This window comes from Oculina patagonica, chromosome 6, assembly GCF_052425735.1.
Source record: "Oculina patagonica isolate OP01 chromosome 6, crgOcupat, whole genome shotgun sequence".
NCBI lineage: Eukaryota > Metazoa > Cnidaria > Anthozoa > Scleractinia > Oculinidae > Oculina > Oculina patagonica.
In genome coordinates this window covers 6,987,218-7,011,323 of record NC_135763.1, presented here as the reverse complement: position 1 = coordinate 7,011,323, position 24,106 = coordinate 6,987,218, and the positions used below count along the sequence as shown (strand labels likewise).

At 39.8% G+C, this 24,106-nt stretch overlaps 1 protein-coding gene across 1 annotated transcript in view; it reads right to left on the bottom strand.

Moving 5' to 3' along the window:
• LOC144656588 (uncharacterized) overlaps positions 1–24,106 on the bottom strand; it is a 507,005-nt gene that overhangs the window by 275,431 nt on the left and 207,468 nt on the right. The window contains exons 2-3 of the mRNA XM_078516809.1: positions 1,492–1,578; positions 220–606 (exon numbers count right to left, since the gene is read on the bottom strand). Coding sequence (XP_078372935.1) covers positions 220–606; positions 1,492–1,552 — 448 coding nt within the window. The 5' untranslated portion in view covers positions 1,553–1,578. The remainder of the gene's footprint in view (positions 1–219; positions 607–1,491; positions 1,579–24,106) is intronic.

Below are 24,106 nucleotides of genomic sequence, written 5' to 3'. Positions count from 1 at the left end.
CCTCAGTTATTCTTAGAAATTTCCGTCTCTTCTACCGATCCTTGTGCAAAGCGTTTTTTAAAGGATAAAAAAGCAACTGTGTAAAATATAAGGTTCGTCAACTAAAGCTTCTCTCAAAGATGTTCAAACGTCCGTCTGACGGTTAAATTGATAAGTGTAGGAATGTAACAGTTTCAACCTCTGAAATAAACCCTCTGTACGACGATAAACACTGCTTACCTTTTGTTGCGCTGTAATTGTAAGAGGCTTTGAAGATAGTGCGAGACCAGCCATCCCTTTTCAACTGGATCATCATAAAACGGCCACTTGACTGCACTGCGAATGATTGCTTTGTTCCGGTAAAATTCCCCAATAACGTATTTAGGTGTGATGAATTACCATCATATACGTAAAGCCAGTCTTGTGTCAAATAACCGTAAATGTCATAATAGTTCGCCAGATTGAAAATCACAAATTTTAACCGGATATGATGTTCCGGTAAGGCCGTGATAACACAGCTGCAATACGGTCTTCTTGCACAGAACCACCGATCCTTCCCCAATGAATCGAAGTGAATGGTCCTTCTGGCGTCATCTAAGTCAAAGTCGCATTGTGTGCAATACACAACTGTTAAATAGAATGCGATAATGTCAGATATGTCGTTATAATTAAAAAAAGAAATAGCAACACTTGTAAGATAAAAGAAATCAAACTGTTATGAGAAACGTGATATTGTTTAGGCTGTTGCAAAAGGCAAATAACTCGAAAACAAAAATAACGAACAGTTTGTTAAGAAGTAGAAGTTTAATTGTTCCAGATTACTCCTTGTACATGTGATGTTTTTTTTATGTTTTGTAAGCAAGGTCGTTGGTCCAATCAAAATTGCAATGTTTTTATGTTTTTTTTTTTTCGCAGCGGAAAAAAAATCCAAACTCGGCGCCAAGTAGACAATTTCTCTTACTGCTAGACATATGAAAGCCCTATCTAATTTATAAAACCGACTTTTAAATGTTTAATCCGTCAATGTCGGTTATACCCGTCCTATTCCGATTATTAGTCCCCCAGGATATAATCTCCCTTCCATTCAAAATGTCCATGTCAACCCAGTAACGTCCGCATAGAACATTGCAGTTCAATGGACAATAAACAAGTTTGCAAACAAAGTACACGTCAATTATATACATCTTTTCATCTGAGTGGCTTTTGCAATACATCGCTCATGAGATACTTTAAAACGCTGCATGTTAGCGAAACGGTTTTTATATGACGTTACTGATAAGCCCGCTCAGAAATAAACTCAACTGTAAACAGCCAAGCCAAAACCCCTGACAAAATTCTAAGCCCAGAAAGGTATAACCGGCATTTTACGACGTTCGTCCGATTTTTACCTACTGTATCTACCTTTTACTGTAAACAAAATATTTCCATGTTTATACATGTCATGACAATTATAAGTATTTCATGCCGCAGGAATGTTTTCGTCTCAAATGATTTTATCATCTAACATCTTACCTTTTAATTTCCACACTGATAAGAGAATCGCTAGCAGCGATAAATAGATCCACTTGCACATCGTTAACAAGTTCTTTTCAAACTTTGCTAAAAGAAAGAAACGACATTTTTTTTTAATTTATGTGCCAGGTAAAAATTCAACTTAAGGGTAGGGTGGGGTGCTGGATATTAGTTATCAGTTAAGATCTCAGCCATTTCTTAAGTATCGTATAACATCTTACCTATTTCTCAGCTTTCGGTTCAAATTTTGACAGAAAGTAGTTAGTTTTACCTCACCTTAATTTTACATTTTTTTTGTTAGTGTGGACTATCTTTCGATCTCGCGCGATTGTTTACGAAGAGCATTCGAGTGCTTCGGATCTCTTACAGGAAATCTGGAACATTCTAAAGAACATTATACAGCGACCATACGACTACCACTGCCAAATCTGGAAGAGGTCCGTAAAGGTCGAAAGCACGTCCAAGCGCATACGTATAAGATGTGCATAAAGAAAGTCAGTTATAAGCGATAGAGTCAATAGAGGAAGGGTTACAAGAGACCAGTTATATAAAATAACCTAAAGAAGTAGAACTTTACACCTAAGAAAATGCGCCACTATGTTGCCCAGTGAAAGAACGTCTGAGTGGTTTCTTGTTAACGGTACCTAAATAATGCAAGGCCCACTTGTACAAATTAAACAGAAGCAAAGTGAAGCCGGATATTGGCGTAGATCAGGGTCAGCAATATAGAGTAAAACGATAAACAACTGCAAGGCTGTTCGGACAATCAGCCTTTCATTTAGTTTATCGGTTTCTTGTTGGTTTCCATGTGTTTTAGAATTTTCAGGTGTGGTTTTTGGCCAGGGCTCGTCTGTTTTTCTCAAACATTTCATTTGGAATTGAAAAGGTTTTGTGGTCGAAAACGTATCAGAGTATTTCCGAGGACCTTACGACTCTTTTGACTTCCGATTCTTTTGATTACTTACGACTCTTTTGATTACTTGCTTGTAATCCGTTTCCGTTTTTTAATGCTCCCGTAATCAGGGTCACAAATGGCCCCGAAAGGCTTCTTTCTAAGATATCTCGATTTAAGTCAGTGCCGCAAATGGTTTTTATCGCGATTGTTTTAATTTGTTTTTTGTTTTGTTTTTTTCTTATCGAAAACGTCAATAAGCGGAATACACCCTATTCAGACCGGGGGGGAAAGCTTTTGATGGCCGCCCTGACTTCAAACGCTTATAACTTTTACACACATATACGGTGGGGGTTCTGTGACAACTGGTTTAAAATCGATTTTTCCCTCTAAACTTGTTTTAGAGCAAACATAACAAATATCGCGAGCGCGTGACTTATAAACCACAACAGAGTAAAGAAAATATAAAATGACATCATTAAGCTATTCTTAATGGCAACGAGTCATAATTGTTATCACGTGCATTAAATCAAAAGAACAATAGTTATGCACGTGTAAAACAATAGATTTTGCATTCCAGAGTGCTTAGAACTCAGATTTTAGCACACAGGAATGAAAACAACTTACAAACGTCTAAAAATATCATTCGGGTAATCCCCCGACTTTGTACACCCACGCACACACAAAAAAAATTTGCATGTCGCGTTCAGACACGTACTTGACAGTGGGAGTCACGTCACGCAATTTCACGCTTTATGCTACAACTTTATTTTATTTTTCTGAACACTCAGATTAAATCCAGTGTTTATTTTTTTAAATCTGATTTCGACTCTGCTGATAGTCTTATTTTTAACCTATCCAATTCTTCTTGTCGAATTTCCTGTCTCAGTTTCTCAATGTCCGGCTGTGGGGATGACTTTTTTTGGCTTAAATTTTTTGTAAGGTGCCTGCGAACGGTTTCTTTGAGAGCCATGTAACGAGAATATTCATCCAATATAATTTGGAACTCCTTATCATCAACTTTATTGTCAATGAGAGCGGCAGAAACAAGCCTATTGACAGTTTCACGTTTGGCAACAGCAAGCGAAGTAATTTCATTATTTTTCATAATTTTTGGTTCAAGTTTTTTGCTCGCTCCAGTGAAAGCGGCAGACAAAAAGGCCTGTAATTGCAGCACATGCTGCGAGAGGAACGCTTACCGGCAAACCAACGACTGTTACCGCGGTGCCAAGGCTGGAAGCAGAGAGAACACTGGACAAACCACCCATTGAAATTGCGGAATAATGGAAAAAAGACTTCACCTTGTTATACTTTTTCAAAACAGCTCGGTATTTTGCAACTTCTTTGTCAAATTCTGAACAAATTTGATTGATTTTTGTTAACCTAAAGTTTTCTGGTTGATTTGGCAAAGCGGGATACAGTGTTTGTTTTACGCTGTCTTCTTCGTGAACACCATAAGCAGGGGCACTCGGTAGCACATTAGCAGATGACATGGTCGTATACATAAAAGTTATTTTTGTATTTAATTTAATTCAATTCCAGCTCATATGTAAGATTTGAGCCGTTGAAATCGAATGGATTTCCATTCTCATCTCTAATCGAAAGAGTCGGAGATGATACATTTTCTTCAGCAGAAACGTCGCGCAAGACGTTAAGATGTGTATTTTGGTTATAAACTTTTTCATACGGTTTTCCACGTATGTCAAAAAACGCTAAAAGGCTTGATGGCTTACCATTTAGCAAGCTTTGTTGCTTGTCGATAAGGTCACAGTCGATAAAGTAATTTTTAGGATTTGAAACATTATTTATCTCAAATGTTTCAAAATATTCCTTTTCAATACTTGCGTAATTCTCAAACCCAGGCAAATTAAAGAACTTAATAAGACTTCCATTCAGTCCAATAGTTTTTTAAATTGGGCTCTTTTGCTTTTATTCTCAATGAACGACCTGTAATGCCTTTGTTACAGAAAACATGTTTTTCTCTGGAAATCCTTTTTCAAAAATACTCTCAATGTCATCGAGTGAGTAGTTTCCTTGCCGTATATAACGCGCCTTCTCTTCCTTGTTCACTTGTTTATAAAAAACTATTCCATCCTTTCCCAAGCTATTCCAGCTGTTGTAAAGAGAACAACTTAAAAGCCGGATATAGCTTGGTTTTGGAATAGGCTGGTCAAAATAAACAGTGTTCGGATTATCTTTTGTGGTGAAAGTCAGCACAACCATTTTTATATTAAATAAAAATAAAAACTGTTTAATATAAAAGAGGACCATGGATGCGAAAACAAGAGATTTTATGAAGTGGATGAAAACCCCAGAAGCAACTAAAATTTCTGAAGCAGAAAAAGACAAGGCATGGAAACCTTTTCTTGCAAAATATCCGAATGCAGACCGAACAAAATTTGAAGCACAGGTTGAATTTACTGACAACCATACTGCAACGGCAGACATTTATTACAAGGCAGGGCAAGGCCATTTGATAAATGTTTTAGGCTCTGACAGCAAATATTGAAGCCAGGATATGAAAAATGCACTAGGTGTTGCGCAAAGCGCTGGAGGTTTTCCACAACAGCTGTCACCAAGCGGCGCAAAAGGCTCATCTTTGCCAATTCCCGCGGTTGGATTTCACGAAGCCGCACCGAGTTTGAAAAAAATATTTGACAGCAAAATTAACATCTACGTCACACCAGACCAATATTTCACAACGAAATTAAGAGAGATTTTTCAAAAAACAAAACTGAAGCATTCATCAGGAAAAGAGTCAAAAAGGTGGCTTGCTAGCCCTAATATGGGCTACTGGCCTCAACAACTTAACTTTGGTGTCTGGTGCGCGACAACAGGCAGTGGGATAAGTCAAGAGATTTTCGATGAAGGTCATTCAGCTCTCAGCTTGCCGCCGGTTGTGCGTAATTTTTACCTTTTTCACGTTTATTTTACAATAAGGCGAATATTGTTTCAGATGGGTGGAATTCAGAGCGTAAGCGCCTTGCCTGGCGACCCAACGTTTAGCGAGTTTGACAACAAGTACGACGTGGCTTCGTATACAAAAGAATATGCGCTGAGTTCGGTGTCGACCCGTCAAACGATTTTCGTTTCACAAGAGGCGCGAACCACGGACTGGGTGATGCCTATATCTGGATCACAAATATTGGTCCAAAAAATTCTGGAGCAAAATACCCCGATTACGATAAATTTTCGGATGAAGGGGGAGCTGCAAGCAAAGGTAACTTGATTCAATACATCGAGCCGGATGACTCTGCATATGCACAGGCAGACTGGTTTTGTCCAAACGCCGCGGAAGGGCTGACTCAGGCAGGTTTGTCGAGAGTAAACCAGTCGATAGAGGCGTTTGTTTACTGTATTCTCGGTTCGCAGGTGAACGTTCGAAGTAGCATACTTGGCACAGGCGGCCGTGCAAAGGAAGCGCAAAGTGAGTTCCTCGTGTTGGTTGAAGACGCTATAAGGCAACCAGATCTGGCAAAGTCAGTTCAAAGATACCAACTCGCCATTGATGAGGCCAAGGTTTGGCTTAACCTCGCCGTCTGTCCAGGTGCCTGGCTTATGCCAGCCAGGATGGTAATAAATACAGAAAGCGTTGTTGGTTACAACAACCAGCTTAAGCAGGCGGTAGGAGGAATGAAAGTAGGAGTGAATGATGATGTTAATAAATCGACAAAAAAAGTGGGCGCAACAAGTATGAGCGGGGGGCCATCAAAAGTTAATAGACCAACAAGTCATCCGTCAAACCCGATTCACAAAGCCGCAAAAAAAGAGTCGGCGCCACAAACGTCTTCAACGACTGTTGGTACTGTGTCAAAAACAGACGAAACGCAGAAGCCAGACACTGAAAATACAGCGCACGAAAGAAACAGGGCCTACCTTATTGCTGGTGCCGTTATTTTTGCGTTTGCAGTCAGCCGCTTCGTTTTGTAACTCGTTCGATAAGAAAGATAGCAACACCGACAATCAAAAGCCAAGCATTCTTGCCGAGAAAGCTGATCACCTGGCCGGCCGTTCGAAACACAAAACTGACAATCGCGCCAAGGAGGCCCGGCAGAATACCTGCATTTTTTTTTTCCAAGTGTCTGAAGACCGTTACCAACACCTCTTGCTACATCTTTTAAACCGTTTGAAAGATAGTGAACAATAACACCAATAGTGGTCCCGACTGCAAGCAAAACAGTTGTGACTGTGAAGCCATATTTTTTGAAAATCTCTTTAACCTTTTCTCTTAATTTGTCTGTTAAAGACAATCTTTCGATCTCTTCTTCTCTTTCATTTTCTATTTCATTAATTTCTTGATTCAAGGCATCAGTTCTTTCGCGAGCTTGTTGTCTTTCTGCAGCTGGCCTATTTTCGTCTTTTGCAATAACTTCTTCTTGCTCTATTTGTAGTTGTATTTGTTGTTGTCTTTCTTGCCTTTCTGTTTCGTGTTGTTGGAATTCTTGTAAAGTAGGTGCTTCTGGTATTCTTGTTTCTTGTTCGAGTGTCTGGTTTTTAGCATCATTTATTTTATTATAAAGTTTCCGTATGTCTTCTTTTGCCTTTTTGATGTTTCGCTCCGCCAAAGCTCTTTCTGAACTGTCTTTAGAGGTATTTTCAGAAATTTTTTGTTGATCGGAAATATATTTTTCCCAATATTCTATTTCTTTGTTCAGTTGGTGAAAGAAGTTTTCTCTTGTCAAGCCAAGGTTTTTTCCAATTCTATTTATGAAATCAGAAAGAAGTGTTTTTCCGTCTGCTTTAAAAATTTCAATGTCTCCACCTTTAGGCCCTTTTGCAACGATTTTGCCACGACTGTTTATAGTCAAATCAAGGTTTTCTTTATATTCTGGGTAATAGTATTTGATCGTTTTATGAGCCTCTTGTATCTGAAATTCCCTTGTCAGATTACCACGGCCCTCGATAAAAGAGGTTTCTGCAGTGTGTGAGCCGCGCTCAGGCGGCCTATTCATCGTGGTAGTTCTCATTGGTATTTGTTCGCTTGGTCCGGGCGTTGATGCATCTCCAGGCTCGAATCTGCCTGTTGCATTGCCGTCATCGTCGTTACCGGCATTACGGTCGTCTGTATGTTCCAAAAGAAGAACTGTGTCACCAAAGCCATCGCTTGCTGCCATGTTATATTAAATAAATATATTTTTTAATTTAAATATACAATGGCTGCCGTGAGCGAAAGACACAGACCAACGTTCGAAGAGAAAACACCAAACGCGCTCAAGGCAGACAGAGTGCGACATCGCGTTACATTTAACCCGAATAAAGCGTCTCCAGAAGAAATTCTGAGAGTTGCTGTGACAAAGCTTGAAGAGGGCGTCGTTATCGTGCCAGGCTCCCTAGCTCTTGTGTTCAACTTGACGGTGAGCGGCCATGCCAACAACTTTCTCGTAAACAACGTCACCCGGGCGCTTGTCTCAAGGATGGTTGTCAGGTTTGCTGTAGAAACGCTGCAGGATACGAACGCTTACGACGTCTACAAACTTTTCGAGGACCTTTTTCTGCCAGAAGAAAAGCGCAGCAACATGTTTCTTGAAGGTATCCAGTCCGAGGATTTATGCAAAATCCGTTCAAACGCTGGTGACAAAAAAACCTCAGGAGTTGACGCGGAAAAGAAGCTGGCAGAAGTTTATGGAAACAAGTATCGTATCCCGCTGGATCACGAGATTTTGAGAGACCATGGCGTGTTCTATCCGCGCGCACTCGCAGACGAGCTTGTCTTCGAGATAAAACTGAACAGTCCAAATGTTGTTGTAAGGGGATCAGATCCATCAAAACTTGGGTATGAGCTAACTGGCATCCAACTCGAATACGAGGCTATTTATAACAAAGAACTTGCAAGAGAAGTAGAAAGCACTTACATTAACGGCAAAAGTTTCTTTTACGAGCATGTGCATAATTACAAAACGATCACAGTAAAAAAAAGCTACTGACACGATCATAAACGAAAGCATTAACGTCCCAAAGCGCTCCTTGAAGGGACTTCTACTTCTTTTTGCTGAACCCCACAATGCAGGCGCAAGAGACCCGGAATCTTTTTTTAACCCTGACATAACAAATGTAAAAATCATCGTGAACGGCGTTCCTAATAAAGTGTACAGTCAGGGCGTTGAAGGAAGAGACATGTGGGAGGAAGTTCTCAGGTTCTTTGGCAAACACGCAGACCAAAAAATCTTTAATAACGCCACAAAGTTTTACGCAGAAAAAAAATTCGGGCTTTTCATTGACCTTCGCTCCATGAGCGACAACAACATGCACGGCAGTGGGCTCCGCTTGGCAAACACAAAGGATGGCGTTAATTTAGAGATACAGAGAACAGCCTCAGGATCAGGCAATGACAAGGTCAATTGCTACATTTTCGCTATCGCTGATGCTCAATTTTCAATTGTAAATAAAGAATTACAAAGTGTTGAGTATTGATATAGCTTTCGCAAAGCGAAGCATGGATCCTGCTAACATTCCCTTCAACGCTCTCATTGTGGGACCAACGAACTCAGGAAAATCAAGGTACGTGGTCAATCAGCTTTGTGGCCCTTTCCGCGGCAAGTTTGACTATATCGTGCTCATTTGCCCGACTTTCGCGCACAACAAGACTTATTATCGCTTTGCTGAGGAAGATCCCCGCTTTTATGTTTTCATGTGCGAGCAGCACGAGGTTGAATCTTGGTTAAGGTTTTCAAGATTTCTTTTTGAGGGTACGAACACGCTTATCATCCTCGACGACTGTGCTGCTTCGAAAGATGTAAAGGGAAGAACAGGGGAGTTGGTGAATCTTGCTTTCTCTGCTCGCCACGCAGGCTTGAGCATATGGGTGCTGACTCAAAAAATGACAAGCATAACCGCCTCATTCCGCGAAAATGTAGCGCAAATCGTTTTCTTTTACACCCCCTCTGCCAAGACCACGAAGGCAATCTTTGAGGATTACGCTGGCGAACTTACCAATGAGGATTACAAAGAACTCATTTCAAGGTTGAAAAAAAATAAGTTTTCGCATCTTGTCATTTCTCATCGCCACCCTTACGGCACAGAATTTTTTTATTGAACATTATTTTTTAAAGTAATAAATGGCTGACCCGTTAGCAACTTCCCATTCCGAGAGCGTGAACCACGCTGCAAGTGAACAAGAATTTGCTTCCGTAATGGAACTGCTAGGAGCTGAACGAGAAAGTACAGAAAGCGCTATGAAAGCAACCATTCAAGGACCTGACATTCCTGCTTTGCGTGAACAGCTTGCTATCCTTGTTTCAACAGGAAAAGCCAAAGAAGCAATCGGTGTGCAGCTGACATACGAGCAGGTGAAGCGCTTGACAGATAAAGAAGTCGAAAAGTACTTAAAGAGATATGAGGCATACGTTGGATCCAAAACAACCGACAGCTTGATTGACAGCTTTATTTTTCTTGTTACCAAAGTCGTTGGTATGGCCGTAAATATCAAGGACGTCAATGATTATCAAAAGGAACTCAAAAACGACTACATCATCAGCAAAGAGCTGTCCACTTTGGCAGGCGGTCTGGCTTTGAAATGCGGCCGCTTTCTTGCCGTTGCAAATGCTGCGCTCATCACAACAAAGCACATTGATTTAAACGAAGCCGCGCCTGGCGCGGGGACCCAAGGGGTCCCGACAAAGTCGCACACCAAAGGTGCTTTCAAAGATGCGGAAACACACACTACTGAAGATTTTTCTGAGCAATGCTAAGAAAATGCTAAGTAATTACTGAGCAATGCTTAGAAATTGCTTAGCAAAAAATCTTGCTGAGCAAATTTCTATTTAAATATTAATTTTTTTCTCATTATATAATGGCCGAGCTCGAACAACGTGAATCGCAAGCTCCGGTTGCTCAAGAAGAAGTACAGAACAGCCAAAATGGCTTGAGCCCTTCGCGTTCACAAGATACTTCAACAACTCCTGCAACAAAGCCTGCCAAAAATCCAAATCGAGTACGTGCTGGCAAGATTTCAGCTGAAAAAACAAAACAGGCTCGTGAAGCACAGAAAAAAGCGAAGCTGCAAGAGATGAAAACACAGTAAGAGCGAGCTCCAAAAGCGCTTTCAGCGCGCCTGCGCCATCGAGAATCCCGCAACCAAAAAGAGGAATCTGGCCGATGGATTAAAAAATTTTCATTTAAAGATTTTTTTTCTTATTTTATACTGAACTGTCATGTCCGACAACAAGCTCGTGAAAACACTCATGGATGCCGCCACCATTACAGGTCTCGCCGCCGGAATCGGCTGGGCTGCCAAAAAAGTTGTGAAAGAAAACTTCACATCCGACCCAAGCAGCAGTTTTATGAACTATGTAAAGTTCACAGCCGTCATGACAGGCAGCGTTGCACTTAAACAGTATCTCGAGGACCAGAAAATCCTCCCCACCAATTAAAAAAAATTCGCATAATATAATAACAAAGTTCTACTATGGCAAGCATCGCGATTATGGCTGGCGGAGCTATCTTGAACGCTGCTGCTTTCATTGGCGGCAATTACCTTGCTCGAGCTTTGGGTGGCGGAGATGACGCCGCTTTGAAAGAAAAAGAAAGACACGACAAAGCTCTTGAGGCTTACCAGGCAGCTTACGCGAAATACTCTCGAGACCGCACGAAGCTTCTCGACTGGATCGAAACCAACAATGAGATCAAACAGCAAGCGAAACAAAACTTCACGAACACTGACTACGCTTTCAAACTCTACAACCAGGCACATCCTGACAAGCAAATGATTCTTCCGAAAGAACCAAAGTTCTCTGATTTTTATCAGCCAAGTGAGCAGCAGAAACAAGGTGAACTGATGTTTGTTGGCGCTGGCGCGCTTGCACTTGGGTACGCTGCCTTTCGGTTTCTTTAAACTTTTCTTTTTTTTCTTGTATACGCATGGACGCAAAGATCTCGAAAGTCTACTATAGCCCCCAGGGCTACTGGAAGGGAATTGCAGCGATAAAAAAATTAGCCGAGGCGGCCAAGGTTTCCGAAGATGCTGCTAAAAAGTGGCTCGTTAAGCAGGCCCTTTGGCAGATCTACCTTCCGGCACCCCGATACGTTCCTCGCCCAAAATTCGATGTTTCTACTCCAAACGCGGTCCACCAGGCGGACCTTCTTTTTCTGCCACACGACAAACTTTCGCGAGGGCGAAAAGTTTACAAATACGCTCTGACTGTTGTTGACGTTGCCAGCCGTTTCAAAGAAGCCGAGCCTTTGACCTCCAAAGATTCAACTGAGGTTGCAAAAGGTTTTCAGACAATTTACAGGCGAAGTGCACTAAAATGGCCACAGATGCTTCAAGTTGACCCCGGTCGCGAATTCATGGGAGCTGTTACCAAAGAAATGGAAAATCACAAAACCTATATTAGGCGCGGGCGTGTTAACCCCCGGACGTACAAGCAAACTCACACCCCCCACCATCGTACAAGGGGGAGGGGGGTGGATGGAACCCCTCCCCGGAGTTTTCGTTATATTAAGGCGAATCGAGATTATTTTACACTGATAAGAAAGCCCTTAGCTTACTCTACAAGATGACATAATTTTAATTGGCTGTGACGTCATATGACGTCACGTGACGTCATTTGAGCCGCCATCTTGGATCCGCCATCTTGGATTTCAACATTTTCTTAGAAAGTCACAAAATAACGGAAATTGATGCAAAATCAAGCCAGAATGCTTATGGAATGTAAAAATAAACAAATCTTGCACTTCTGTTTCAAAAAACTAGAAAACATTAAGAAAAATGTTAAAAATGACGATTTTTGGCAAGACCTGCCTGTATTTATGACGTTGCCATGGCAACGTCAAATATCATGGACACATGGTTAACATATCAAAATTTCCGTAAAGGATGAATGAACAGCTACTGAACGTTTCAGCATTGTAGATTAAATCCTCTTTTCAAAATTTGGAAAAAACCTTATGGGGGGGGGGGTGGCATCCACCCCCCCCCCCCCCCTTGTACATCCGAGGGTTAACATTCACAGAGATCAAGCCATTGTTGAACGTTTTAATCAAACACTGGCAGAGCGCCTGTTTGGTTATCAGTACGGTGTCGAGATGAACCTGCCGTCTGGCCAGCGGTCGACAGCGTGGGTAAAAAGGCTCCCAGAAGTTGTTGCCGCCCTTAACAACGAAGTTACCAGTCTTACTGGAAAAAAACCTGCTGCTGCAATCAAAGAAAAAGCTGTTTCGTCCAAGCCGTCCTCAAAATATACAAGACCTGTTGGCTCGAAAGAAAAAAAACTCCCCTCTCTCGTTAATGTGCGCTATCTCTACCAACCTGGTGAGCTGGAAGGCGGCGTAAAAAGGGCCACAGATCCGATTTGGTCATTAAAAGTCTACAGCATTGAAAGGACTGTTACTAAACCTGATCAGCCAGTTCTTTACTACTTGCACGATGGCCCCAAGCGCGGCTTCGTGCGTGAAGAATTGCTTGTTATTCCTCCAAATACACAGTTACCGCCCGAAAAGCTCTAAACGTTATGTTTATGTAGGCTTATACCCGTAAGCATTTGTATGTATCCCGTCGCCAGCAATCCATCGCTTTGAGTCAAAAGGCGAGATGAATTCCGTAAATCTCATGACCCTCACCTCTAAGCATGTTCATTCCATGCCATAACTGTTTTGTTTCAAAAAGCGTTTTTTTGTACTGTTCGTGGATTATTTGCTTTTTGACAACATTTTTTTTTACCCCTTTTGCTTTTTTTATTTTTTTTTTCGTCCACCTTTATTGATGGCTTTTTCTGTCCCGTACAAAAGCAATCTGATATTAAGGTTTCGGTAAATTTGTCGTTTATTTTGTCCAAAAACTTTTTTTCACTTTTTACATCAGTCATTATCGAGTATATTTTTTGTCCCGTACAATCACACTCTGATATGTATGTTTCGGGAAATTTGTCGTTTATTTTGTTCAAAACCTTTTCACTTTCTACATCAGTCATTATCGAGTACATTTTGGATCTCAAACAAACACACTCTGCTATTGGCGTTCCATTGCATTCATCTTTCATTTTGCCCAAAACCTTTTTGTTTTCTTCGCTGTGAAGGAAATGTTCTTTGGGATAGTCGCTTGTGTCGTATTTTTCTTTGTTCCAACACATGTCTTCGTAAACGTCTTCTGTTTCTATTTCCAGCAAAAGGCTGTCTGTATCTGTATACAAGAGCTCGCAACGCGGGCCGTACAACTTTTTCAGATGGTTGTAAAAGAAGTCGTACATCAGTGTCTTGCTGTTGTCAAGAATAGTCATCCCTGTATAGACAGGCTTATTAAGAAACAGTTTGCTTTTGCGCATGTCAATCCCGACCAGGTCGTTTGAAAACATTACATGCCTTGAGTACAATGGGCTGGCAACCATTTTTCTTATTTTGTTTGTTTCATTGCTTCGTACTATTTTTATGTCAACACGGTTACGCAGGTTTTCCATTTTTTTTCCGAAAACTGAGTTATTCATTAGCTTGTAAAAGTTCTTTTCAAAGTCGTTTTTCGCTTTTTTCCTAAATTCTGTGTTCATCCGGATGTACGGCTCCATCCAGCATTCTTGTTCAAACTCCAACACTTTGTGCACACGCTTCAGTTTCATTCCCTGTTTAAGATAAAACTGTAAGTTTCGATAATGCACAACATAATTTTTTTTGTCCTCAAGAGTCAAAACAAGCTTTTCAGTGTCCGGCGGATCAAATTTAAGCTCTGTTATTAATTTATTTTGGTAAGGCGAAAATAGGTCCTTATTTATTTTCTTTTTCTCTGGTGCCAACGGGTAGCTATTATGCTCTTCATGCAGTTCAGCAGGGTATTCAAGGTCTACCTCCAATATCCAGCCAGTTTTTGCTAACTCCTTTTTTCTCATTATTTCTTTTTCTGGCAGTGGCTTGCTCATTGCCTACCCATAAAGGTTGTTTGCATCGTAGTACATTATATATTTTTTTGGCAATCTTGGATGGAAGCCTTCAACATAAGGATTGTTTGCTATTGCGTATCTCTTGCTCACCATCGAAATTCCTCCACGTAGTCCTCTTTCGATAAAAAGGTGCATTTCAAATTCTGTCAGCAGCTCCAGCTCGACTCTTGTCTTTTTTAATAGTGCGTCCCAGGAAAGGCCAGGCGACGTGTAATAATTCGCAGGATCCAACCCGTACTGCTCAAGGCAGATTTTTCGGAAGTTTTCGAAAACGTCTGCCAACAGGGCCACGTCTGTTTGAACGTACAAATCGTGGTAGTCGCCAAGATTTTCGCATTTAAAAGTTTTCCAAACATTGTTCGCATGCTTGTATTGATAATGTGTTATGTTCTCGTCGTTGAGTTTGCTGTAAAACTTTTCTTTGACAGGCAAACTTGTTTCGCTAAATCTCTCCCATGAGTCCATGTACTCGTAAGGATAGATACCCTTTTTGTAAAAAAGTTCTGCATTTTTTTCTATTTCTTTTTCTTGCTCTTTTTTTGATTTTTTTACAAATTCTGTATTTTTTTCACAGTTTCTTTTTGATATGGTTTTTGTTATTTTTAATGACTCCTTTGGTGCCGCACTTACAAGTGAATCAAGGCTTCCTTGAAGAAAGTTTAAGCTGTCAATAAAACGCAGACCACCTAATGAAAATGTAATGTATTTCTCCATGTTGTTGGCAACACATTTCACCTCTTTTTGCGTTGCTTGCGACAGTTTTGACATCGCCTGCATTAAATGGTGTGCATCATAGCCCCTCAGGTTGTGAAATACAACTGGTATTTGGTCCGTGTTTTGTTTTATTCGCATTTTCAGGTTGCATGCGTTGTGCGCGGCTCCGCGGTACTTGCCTGTTATGTGGCAATGATCTTTGACAGAGTCTTTAAAGTTTTGCTTCATCAAAGGTTCTGCGCAAAACAAACATTTTTCCTGATTGTTTGCAATCCATTGGTCTATTTTGTCTTTTTCTTTTCTTTCTCTTTTTGGCCCAACAAAATTTATTTTTTTGAGTGCCGCGTAATAACAACATTTGTGGCTTTGGCCGCAATAACGGCCTGTGTCATGGTCCCAAACAGGTAATGATTCAAAAAAAGAGATCTTTTATCAAACTTTTGGTGCAAATGTGGCATTCAGTTGCGTTTTTGTGTTTTTCCCAATCTTTTGCCGTCATAACAAGTGGCTTGGGTGTTGCCAAACTCTTTCGTATCAAATTTTCTTCATTTAAAAGTTGCTTCAAAAACACTTCAACAGCGTTTTTGCCTCTGTAAACCACTGGCCGTTTATTCCTACCGTCACTCCTTACAACTGTGTAAGCATAACCACATGCCTCGTGCTGTTCTGTCTTCTCGGTGTAGCTTTTTTGCTTGCTCTCTGGCCCAAGCTCGCAGCCTGAAATCTTTCTGACCAAAGCCTCAAAGTCTGCATATATCACGTATGGTACCTTCATCTGTTTGTGATGATTTTGGAAAGAAATGGTGTTTTTCCCCTTTTCCGGCATCTCGATCCTTGTCGGCCTGCCGTTCATACCATTGCAATATTTTTCGTGGTTCTCGAGCAAGTCAGATCTTGTAAAACCGGTCAAGCACATCATGCAAAAGTGTTTTGCAGTACGATGTTTGCTCTGATCAAAAAGCAGAGCGCTTACTCTTTTTACAAAACAGTAGTGCTGAATTAATCCTGACACAATTAACATCAAGTTTATCCGAGGCACAACTGCTTCTTTTTTGCTTATTCTGTGCACAATCACACGATTGTCTTCCCAGCCGAACACATTTATTGCGAGGTTGCTGTTTTGAGCCTCGAGCTTGTCAATCTGTTTTACTGGCGTAGGAAAGTCAATTCCAGTTTATATCGTCATTGGCCGGATAGCTGCTCGGTCTATTTGGGTTCTTACCTTTCGTTACAGGAAATAAAGCAGCTCTTAGAGCCCACTTCAAGCATTCGTTGTCCCTGTTTCGTACGTTTATGATTGCTTTCTTGTTTGCCAAATTGGCTGGGAGAGGTAAGTAAGTTCCTCCACGTAGCGGCTGATAGCGTGCAACATTCAAGTACGCTTCGATTATTCTTTCAATAACCCAGCCTGAGCCGCGCTCTGACCAAGCCTCAATTTGGCCCTTTGCTCTTTCAATAAATCTATCAAACTCTTGTTTTATCTGTTGTTTATTATGTTCGTTAAAAACGTGGGGCTCTTTTTCTTTAAAATAATGCTCCATCTCTTGTATTACGCCAGTCTTTAAATGTTCTTTTGTAAACTTTATTTTCATCTCAAAACTCACTTTTATGTCTTTCAAATCTATTATTTCATTCTCTACCAAATCAACGAACTTTCCTTTTGTTTTCTTTTGAAAAACAAAAAGGTCTTTGCTGATTCGGCTTCCTTCTGGTATGGTCATTTTCCACACGCGTAGCCATTCATTGAAATCGGATTGGGCCAATAAAAAATTGTTGTTCCATTGTGGATTTTCTTTAAAGTCACGAATTTCCTTCAAGAGTGCTTGCAAAACTTCTTTCGAATAACTTGCAGCAGACATGTTGGCGTTATACCAATGAGAAAGATTTGTTCAATAGGAATTAATTCTGTGACAAAATCGCGAGAATCGCGTGTCTTCACTGTCTTATGTTACATTGAGCAATGTTAATTGCCTGAACGAGGCAAAATAAAAGGTTACAGCGCACTTAAAGTGACTTTCAGCCGAGTCAAAAGGATTAAATCTGAGTGTGCAAAAAATACAATTAAGTTGAAGCGAACAGCGAGAAATTGCGTGACCCACAGCGGCATGCAATTTTTTTTTTTGTGTGTGTGTGCGTGGGTGTACAAAGTCGGGGGATTACCCGAATGATATTTTTAGACGTTTGTAAGTTGTTTTCATTCCTGTGTGCTAAAATCTGAGTTCTAAGCACTCTGGAATGCAAAATCTATTGTTTTACACGTGCACAACTATTGTTCTTTTGATTTAATGCACGTGATAACAATTATGACTCGTTGCCATTAAGAATAGCTTAATGATGTCATTTTATATTTTCTTTACTCTGTTATGGTTTATAAGTCACGCGCTCGCGATATTTGTTATGTTTGCTCTAAAACGAGTTTAGAGGGAAAAATCGATTTTAAACCAGTTGTCACAGAACCCCCACCGTATATGTGTGTCTTTTTTACGATTCAACCATACCCTGCCAAACTTTGTAAGTTTATCTAAAATTTATCTGGAATTAATTTGGTAGCATAGAATGTTGTGTCAGGAACTTGACATCACCATGGCAACGGCATTGTGATAAGCATGTTTTCCCAACTTTGTTATTTTCGTGTTTCAGAGTCTCGTGCCAGTTTCTCGCGGCTCAGATAAATATCACGCTTGGTTGACTTACGCCTGTTAGGAGCAGGGCAAGACAGCTAAGTCCGGCTAAAGTTCACCTAAGTCATTGATCTCTTACCGCCAAAGTGCACCCAAAGACTAGTGATGACAGCTTTTCTTTAATTGTGAATAAAAACTTAACAACAGAGCGACATATAAAATGTTATGCATCCGGAACGTCGTGGCACGTCACCATTCCCGAATCTTCCAACCTTTCCCTTTTTAGTGAAGCTAATGGAAATAAAAACAAAATGTTCACACGAATCCTTAAAAGCCTTCCCTAATCTTTACAAGTGTCCGACCATCTTCGGCATCCATCGGATGTACTTCTTTCACCTTCAGGTTCGAGTGTTCTTCGAGGATCTTCGGGTTTGCTTTCTGCAATCGTCGAACAACCATGACTCGGAGTATATTCGAAGCTCGGACAATTTTCGAGAAATCTTCGGAATATCTTCGGAGTGCATTCGGAGTATCTTCAGAGGCTGATCAATCACTTCGAATAAAAAAAGCTTGAGTAGGCTCTTCGTTTAAAAGACGCATCATACTTTAGATTGGCTAAATTCTTTTGATTTACAAGAATTAAAAAACATGGTCGTGATCGACCTGCCGGTAATTTAGTGTTTTTGAGATCTTGTTCGGCTGCCGGTCATTATGCAACAGTGTAAGTTTACTGAGTTCAAGGAGGTTTACCGTATGCGTTCCAATTATAAATTAACTTGTCAGTCAATGCCTTGGACGTTCATGTCTGATTCCTGATGTTTTGTTGGCATGTTTGTTTTGTTTCTGCCGTTATACATGGCATACGTACAAGAATTGGACCACAAAGAGAAAGAATTATAAACACCTAGGACGGTGTCTTAAAACACCTTGATCTGCATGTCTTGTAGGATTTTGAAAATGTTTAAAGAGTTTAAAAAATGACTGCTTTTGTACTGGACGTTTTGTATAATTGTCCATAGCAGATGGCATGAATTTCAGTCATTGCAGTATAATTCGGTTGAAAGTTCATGACGGACTCCTTAACACGAAAAGCGCCCTCGCTATTTTGAAAGATTGTGTTACACTATAGCCCTTTTACTTCTAATTCTAAACTGGACATATTAATCAGAATACGAAAAGTATATTTCATGTGGCGCTTAGAAAGCGAAGTGGGGGAAAATTGAGAGAAAAGCGGCGAAACGTGATCCTCGAGAACTTCCTCTGTCTTCTTTATCCGTTCAGTTGCTCAGAGTCGTGCACAGGAGTCTGAAGTAAAAAGCTGACAACTTCATTTTGCGATTTTGAAGAGCGCTATTTCCCGACACCAGAAGTACATAATCTAGAAGTCTACATCTAGCATTGGGGCGCGTGCTATCAGATTCGCGTGGAGGCTATTTTTAGAACATCCTTGGCGCGAGAAAGTGCTGTGTGAACTTGCCACTCAGAAAACAATTAAAACTTAAAAACTAAGTCAAAAATACTCCGAAATAAAGGCAAATCAACGACCTAATTTTATGAGGTCTGTGATGGAAAAACATCCGACTATAAGTTGGAAAAAAGTTGCTTTCAGTTAACATTGATAAACTCCCTAAATTTAATATTACATAGGCAATTTATGCGTGCTCGAAGGGCGAACAAAAAAACATATATTGAAAAAGGAACCTTTGGTAGAATAAAATATTTATTTTTGGTTAAAGAAAGTATGTTTCGCTTTGCTGAACGTCTTTACATCAACAAAATTATAGTGTCCTGCTCCTGAGCTACAAAAATAACCACGACTTGAAGATTGTTTGAAGTTAACTCGTTTTCTGAATTTCGATAAATTGCTAACTGAAAATTGTTTGGGAATATTTTTGGAAAGTGAGCGATACAACAATTGAAAACACATCATTTTCATTGGCCATTCTTTTTAACTCTAACGTTTTGACAGTCGTAGAAGTCTTAAATAGTGATTTCAACCGTCGGTTGAAATTTAAAGTTTGTAGGCAAGTGAAAAGGCAACCCCTTCGCCGCTTTCCATAGACGAGCTCGCAAGACAAACATGAGGAACTTTCGTATTTTAACGAGAGAGTTTTGAACATAAGTACCTTAAAGGTTCATATGGAAAGTATGTCCTTATTAAGTTTCATCGTATTTGATTACAGAACAACAAATATAAAATTTATAATTTATTTATTTGCGGCGCCGGCAGCAAGACAAGAAATAAACTAGCTGCACACTTTGAAGTATATCCTAAAAGCATGAATGAAATCATGATTGTTCAGTGAATTTAACTCGTATTTTCATTTATATATAAACAAGTACATTACCTTAAAGTTCTGAGATTTGCTTCTCGAAAAAAAGTTCCAATTTCCAAATCCGAAAAGCAGGGCATTCGGTTGGCATTTCTAAAATGCGGTACTCGAACTTCCCTTGCAATTGTTTGAGTTCAGGTCTAGAAATTATGCTTTCACTACCCTGCACGCATAAGGTCTATAAAGACACCCTTTAGAACCACAGGAATAGTCACTAAAGTCTTTTTTTTCTTGTCTAGCCGTCCTGTCCTTATACTTCGAAAAAGGGCTTGATCGTGAAGCAGAAAGTTGTTGTCACATCAATCAATTAAACTGGTGTACCTTGTATATAGTCGTCGCGCTCGATTTAAACCGCTCTTGGGACAGTTGGAATTTGTCCACAATAGCAATAAACCTGTGGCAAGATGTAAAAAGACATCTTCAATATGTAATAGCTGTTTCTATCTCTTGAGTTCCAATCATCTAAAGTGTCTTTACTTTTTGAATTTGAGTCGAAGCAGTCAGGTTCTTTTTTGCTCGCTGCCATCTCTCATCTGAACTGACTCCAAAACACAACACTTTCTACTGGATGCTCCGATTTTTTTAGCGACTTCAATGCTGACATCATCGACAAAAGAGGAGCCCAGTGATTCCAATCCGGTAGGTTTAAATCCTCACTAAATGCACGTTTTGATTAACGACAACTTGAACAGCAAGAAATTTTGTGGTGCCGTTCGCTTGTTTTCAGCAATTCGGCTTTTCTTGCTCAACTTCAAAAATCTGTTTAACCAATCAAAGGCGCGCTGTAAAAAATACTTTTACGCTATTGGTTACTAGTTCGCGGCAAAAGCCGTCTACGTTATTTTTCTCGCGCGAGGCTTGTTCTAAAAATAGCCTACACGCGAATCTGATAGCACATAACCCGTTACTAGAGATGTAGACTTCTGGATTATATACTTCTGCCGACACATAATTTCACGCTTTTTGTCATTTTTCGACATATGTCGTGAATTTGAATATATATTTTTTAAATTTGTTCAATTAAATAAGCGACCTTTCGAATTATTCGCTACGTTTTTCGCTATTTTAAGAATTAAAAGGCGCGAAAATTTCATGTTGACCTGTAATCATTATATAAAATACATTGTTTTTCTTTTACAATTATTGGAAGCAACGGGTTTGAGAATTTTTTGGTTTTTACATTTTGTGCCGAAAAGAAAGTAGAAAAATCTTCGTATTTTTGAGGAAAATATATTTTTTAAGACATCCGTAGTCAAAGTCTCTTTGTCAATAAATACTAATATTTACTAAACCCACATTTCGCTAGACCAATAATGTTTGGGAACAACTAGCATAAATTCTGGCTGTCACTATAACTATTTTCCGGCTTGCGCCTATTTCCTCCCCTAGAAGGACTTTTTTTTTTTGAATAGTCAACACAGCTTTATTGACAGCAAAAGTCCTTTTACAACACAACAGAATGCCTAAAACTAACTAACTAACTTAAACTATCTTAATTTAACATAATACTTAACAGAAAAAAAAACTATATACATTTACAATCGTAGTTAACGACACTACTGTTATGAATTTTTTTTCTTTTTTTTTTTTTTTTCTAATCTTAAATTTTAATACTTAACTAAAATACGATAGGCCCAGATCTCACTAAGAGAGATTACAGCGTTTCATCATATTCAATTCGTTAGGTAAAACGCATTACTTGAGGAGAAAACAACAAGATTGTTTTTTTATAGTTTACAATACTACCTTTTAACAGACTTTTCAATTTCAAGCTTCCACTTAAGTTTTTTGATGAACTCGTTGAAAATACATGGCTTAGCGAATGTCTTTTGATAGTACAAGTAATACTTGGCAAATAAAAGACAATAATTCAATTCCAGATTGTTGTTGTCGTTACAGCCAACTGACTCTATGCCAAATTTTTTCTCTATGTGTGTTGGAGACAGCATACAATTATAAGTCTGGTTAAACCATTCCACAACTTTGTTCATAAAAGATAAAGAATAGCGGAATTCAAGGAAGGTGTGCAAAATCGAGTCCGATTCATCGCAGTAAAAGCATATGTTGTTATTTTCTATTCCGTACATGTGCAGCTCCTTTTTGGTTACAAGTGTTCTATGTATGAGTTTATAATTAAATTCCCTCAATTTGTTTTCTTGACTGACTTAGTCCTATAAGAGCAAATTTGGACTTCCAGTCTATATTTTCAGGGCCGAGTTCCCGCCCCCACTTTTTTGGACCGGAGGCTTCGGTTGTAGAGCTATTGATATACAACCAGTAGTAGTCCTTACATTTCATCTTAAGTAAATTAATTGCTAGTGTGGGGCTCAGCTGGAAATTGGTGTCATTTGCCATTGTGTCCTCCTCATTGAAGGTGATATATAGATCTTGCTTTTTGAAGCAGGCGTTTTGGGATGGCCGAAGTTACCTGCAAGTAGCTTAGAAAATTTGATTTGATATTGAATTTACTTTGGAAATCTTGAAAAGATAGCAATTTTCCATTGTCGTCTAAGATGTCTAAGACTGAAATGACTCCCTTGTCCCTCCATTCTTGTCGATAAAAGCAGTTGCCACCAATCCGAATGTCTTTGTTATTAAAAAGGATAAGTTCTAGGGCGTCTTCCTCTTGCTTATACAGAGACTTTATTTCAAGAAAGTTGGCTAGTATCTGCTTATAAAAAGTCGGAATTTCAGATTCTTCTAGAAACTTTAGATCATAGTTACACCGAAGGAGGAAGTTTAGTCCGCCATATTTCTTGAAGAAATATAATGGAATTGATTTCCAAGTTTCTGTCGGAGTTTGGTCCGAAGTTAAAAGTCTTGAAATCCAGGCTAGACGTAGGGATTTAAATAAGATTGTTGGATTTGGGACACGTAGTCCACCCCGTCCGTAGTCTTGGCATAAAACATCCCGTTTAATTTTGTCCCGCTTTTTGTTCCAGATAAAGCCAAAGACGGAGTTCTTGATTTTTGAAATATCGTCTGAATTTACATCAAGCACCGAAGCCGAGTAGACTAATTGTGAAAGGCCCATACTCTTTACAATAAGGCACTTACCGAAAAGGGAGAGTTTGCGGCCCCTCCAGATGTCAAGCTTTGTATTTAACTTGTCGATTTTCGCTGCAACGTTTTTTTGGTAGTTTTTCTTATCGTCATATGAAATAAAGATTCCGAGGGCTTTTTCCGGTTCACTTGTCCAATTTAGTTCCAGAGGTTTTTTTCTGTTAAACCTCCAAGGTCCGAGCCAGATTGCTTTAGTTTTCTTTATATTTAGCCGAAGACCAGATATATCACCGAATTGTCCGATTGTTTCGATTGTACTTTGCACTGATGCTATGTTTTTTAGAAACATTGACGTATCATCTGCGAATTGGCTTATTTTGTGTTCTGTTCCGAATATTTCGATTCCTTCAATTTTTTCGTCTTGCCTTATTCGGGCAGCTAAAATTTCTGCTCCAAGTATAAAGAGATAGGGAGACAGAGGACAGCCCTGCCTAACTCCTCTCCTGATTCTTCTCTGAATGCAGTTACCACCAGTTAATGGATGCAGTGAGTAACCTGGTTTTGAACTCGTAGACAAACAAGGAAAAATGACAGGGCAGGGGGGGGGGGGGGGGGGATAGAAACGACGTCTGGGACCGAGTATCGATGCTTTCACAACTTGCAACGCGATCAATTCACGATGTACTCAGCGGTTTTTGGACGATGATGCAACAGGCAATCTTTTCCCGCGAAATGGAAGCTATGGCAATCACGACTACCATGCCGTGAAATCACTTATTATAAAGGGATTCTATTCTTTTAACTAAAAATCTAAAAGCAGTGTGTTTATCCGAAAATTTCGTCATCGTCGTGTAGTTATAAGAACCCAGAATTTTGTGATGCCGTGCTACTTTTTAGTGCTGAAATGCAAATGATTGCACCACGATTTTCAACTGGCCCACATGGGGATTGTAAATGAGGTAAAACAAAGAACGACCAAGTCAGCAAACAACCTCGAAACAATACAGCAAGAACAATAGCTCCGACCATGAGCTATAGGATAAGTCGAGTTTTTTTCTTAATTAAAAGCCAATATCTTACCGCTAAAGTCTTTTCTTTACTACTCTGTTTACTACTTTGGTTGTTCGATCGCAACACATGGTTAACCAAGCTTTTATTCAACCGAGAAGACCTGGATGCTAAACTAAT